The sequence below is a fragment of the Glycine max genome, chromosome 11 (genome assembly GCF_000004515.6).
Source record: "Glycine max cultivar Williams 82 chromosome 11, Glycine_max_v4.0, whole genome shotgun sequence".
Lineage (NCBI taxonomy): Eukaryota > Viridiplantae > Streptophyta > Magnoliopsida > Fabales > Fabaceae > Glycine > Glycine max.
In genome coordinates, this window is record NC_038247.2 from 39,394,754 (window position 1) to 39,398,468 (window position 3,715).

General features: G+C 41.4%; 1 protein-coding gene across 1 annotated transcript; it reads left to right on the forward strand.

Moving 5' to 3' along the window:
* The first annotated feature begins 436 nt into the window (after positions 1-436).
* LOC100786653 (UDP-glucuronate 4-epimerase 6) lies at positions 437-2,602 on the forward strand. Its single transcript, XM_003538479.5, has one exon. It carries the CDS (start codon positions 723-725, stop codon positions 2,109-2,111), a length of 1,389 nt encoding a protein of 462 aa, XP_003538527.1. The 5' UTR covers positions 437-722; the 3' UTR covers positions 2,112-2,602.
* Positions 2,603-3,715: the final 1,113 nt, after the last annotated feature.

A 3,715-nucleotide genomic window follows, 5' to 3' on the forward strand; every position in this document is an offset into this window, starting at 1 on the left:
GCCTTAATTAGGGTTTAGTTGAATAGTTATTGTTGAGTTAAATTACTTGCAGTTTAGACAACCTTATAATGTTACTTAGTTTTTATTAATCTCTAAATCAAATCAACGTAATATTCGTTAGCAGACAATATCCTCCTCTCCCCTCCTCGATCGTATAACTTTATCGTAGAGCACTGAATGTTAGAAATGTTTTTTTGCCGAGTTAAAACCATCTAAATAATGAACATATATAAAAATATATAAATTGTAGTTGAATTTAGATGAGTTTAAATAGAATGTAAAATTGAAACAAATTTAATTAAAAACCATTTGAATTGAGGATGGGATGATTTGTATTTTGTTAATGTTATTTAAAAAAAAAAATAGATACTGTATCAAGTACGTATGAAGGCATGGACTAAAAGTCGTAAACTAATCGCCGGAGTCGAAATGGATATCTAGAATACATTTTTGTATATTGTGTGGATTAGGTAATTGGCCAAACCTCTCCATTTTATAATGGCCCAAGAACAAACAATTTAACGGGACATGGAAATTGGGAGGAGTTTGTTAAAGAAGAATAGGAATGGGGAGTGAAAAGGGAACAGAAAGAGTTGAAATGTTAGGACGTGGTGGGAAGGCCTACGTAGCATAATATATAATACAAGTAATAAAGTATGCAATATATAAGATGAGTGAGAGTGTGATAGTAAGGAGAAAAAGAAAGTGGTATATATTGATATATGTGTGTATTTCCTTTGGGCTTGAAACTCAAAACTATAATAATGGGTTCTTCTTCTCCTCCGGACACTAGCAAGAGCATAAAGCTAGAGCGATACAACAGCTACATCAGGAGACTCAACAGCACCAAACTCCTCAACGCCTCCTCCAAACTCCTCTTCCGTGCCACTATCTTAGTCGCACTCATCCTCGTCTTCCTCTTCACCTTCAACTACCCTCCCCTCGCCCCAGACTTCACCTCCCACCGCCACCTCCACTCCCACTCCCACTTCCTCTCCTCCTCCTCCTCCTTCGCCTCCTGGGAGAAGCAGGTCCGCCACTCCTCCACCCCTCGCCGCCCCAACGGCCTCACCGTCCTCGTCACCGGCGCCGCTGGCTTCGTCGGCAGCCACTGCTCCCTTGCCCTCAAAAAACGCGGCGACGGCGTTCTCGGGCTCGACAACTTCAACAGCTACTACGATCCCTCCCTGAAACGCTCCCGTCAGGCAATGCTCTGGAAACACCAGGTTTTCATCGTGGAAGGTGACCTTAACGACACCCCCTTGCTTGAGAAGCTCTTCGACGTTGTCCCCTTCACCCACATCCTCCACCTCGCCGCTCAGGCTGGCGTCCGCTACGCCATGCAGAACCCCCAATCCTACGTCACCGCCAACATTGCTGGCTTCGTCAACCTCCTCGAGGCTGCCAAATCCGCCAATCCCCAACCCGCCATAGTCTGGGCTTCATCCAGCTCCGTCTACGGCCTCAACACCCAAAACCCTTTCTCCGAGCTCCACCGCACCGACCAACCCGCCAGCCTCTACGCCGCCACCAAGAAAGCCGGCGAGGAGATCGCCCACACCTACAACCACATCTACGGCCTCTCCCTCACCGGACTCCGCTTCTTCACCGTCTACGGCCCCTGGGGGAGACCCGACATGGCTTACTTTTTCTTCACCAAGGACATCCTCCAAGGGAAAACCATCGACGTGTACCAGACGCAGGAGGGGAAGCAGGTGGCCCGTGACTTCACCTACATCGACGACATCGTTAAAGGCTGCCTGGGAGCCCTGGACACCGCCCAGAAGAGCACCGGGAGCGGCGGCAAGAAGAAGGGCCCCGCCCAGCTCAGAGTATACAATCTGGGGAACACTTCACCGGTGCCGGTTGGGACCTTGGTGTCCATTCTGGAAGGTCTGCTAAGCACCAAGGCCAAGAAGCACGTCATTAAGATGCCATCAAACGGCGACGTTCCCTTCACACACGCCAATGTCAGCTTGGCCTACAGGGATTTCTCTTACAATCCCACCACCGATCTCGCCACCGGTCTCAGGAAGTTCGTCAAGTGGTACCTCGGTTATTACGGCCTCCAGCAAAGGCTAAAAAAGGAATATCACCTTGACAATGAATAATCACCTACGTACGTACCCAAGCCTTAATTATCCTCACACCACATGCCCTTGTTTTTGTTTTTACAAGAAACAAAGAAAAACAAATAATTCAAATACCTACCTTGGATCATTTTTCTTGTTTTTTCTTCAATTATTACTATTATTTTTTCTTAATTATTGTGGTGGTCCGTGTCCATGGATCCAAATGCATGTTGGTGTAGCAATTATACATAATATAAATATCGGGTATATATAGATGAGGGATATATATGCATATATAAATGTCAGGGAAACAAACAGAAAGCAAAAGCAGCAAGGAAGTGTATGTAATGTAATGTAATGTAGATCTGTAAGGAAAGAGAAAGAAAGGTGTAATAATGCAGGGTGGGGTCTGCCACAAAGGTTGCAGATCTCTCCCCTTCTTTTATCCATATGTTTTCATTTTCATTTCACATCTTGTTTCTCTGTTCTGTTATTCAACAAATTATATATATTATCTTTCCTTTTCATCACTTTATTATTATTTACAGTTACAGTGTTGCTTTTCCCTTGATTCATCATTGGGTCCCTATTATTATTCATTGCTTTGGCTTTTGGAGATGCTTTCATATTCATGATGACTCTTTCTCTAGAAAATACTACTAGCATTACTAATAACTGTGTCATGTATGTGACACTCACTCACCAAAACGAATTGAATTGGATTGGGGTAATATTAATTAAGCTATAAGCATAACTCTACACCCTGACATGGACGGTTGGATTATGCAAACTCGGCTCATTGGGGGCAAAAATTAGTTACTTTGCAATCAGCAAGGAAACGACACAAAGTGGTGTGGTTGCCAAAATAATGACATCCCCAGTCTGAAGCTTCAATATTAGCCTAAAAATCTTGCCAGCAGCGCAAATGCCAATAACTCACACAACACAATTCCTATCCATATACTTGTACATTAAAAGTATCTGCTTTCCGTATCGTATTCCCTTTCATTTTCAAAAGTTAAATTATCTCCTTCACAACTCATAAGGTACATTTAAATTCCTATATTCTTTTTTTCTTTTTTATTCGTATATATAAAAGGATAAAGTGTTCTTCCTACAAGATAAATATGTTTAGCTACATTTAGTACAATTATAATTTAAAGCATTTCAAGTAACACGAGAGAGCCAGACAGGTAATTAACTTACCCATTTTTATACATTATACTATTAACAGTTAATCTTTTTTTTTAATTTTAATCATAGTTAAGTATTTGGGAGTTTGTTCGTTATGGCTTTCTAATAATTTTTAATGACAAGAAAATATATTCAAATTTCTCAAAATGATTTCAAATCTTAAAATAAGAAATCATTACACTTGTCATTATCGAAAGAAGCATTGTGGGAGGAATGAGCAACAAGGACATTCACTTCTTTCTTTATTTATCCATAAATAAATTGAGAAAAAAAAAAAAGAAGGCATTATGCCAGGCAATAATCATTTTCTTAATCAACAATAAAGAGAAAAACTTTGTTGTGTAAAATTGTGATCATGACTGTAAGAATGGAGAAGACTCAGCCAGTTGTTCACAACAAAAGGACAGAGAGAGTACCGCAGACAGGGTCGAAGTTAAAGAGTAGCGTGT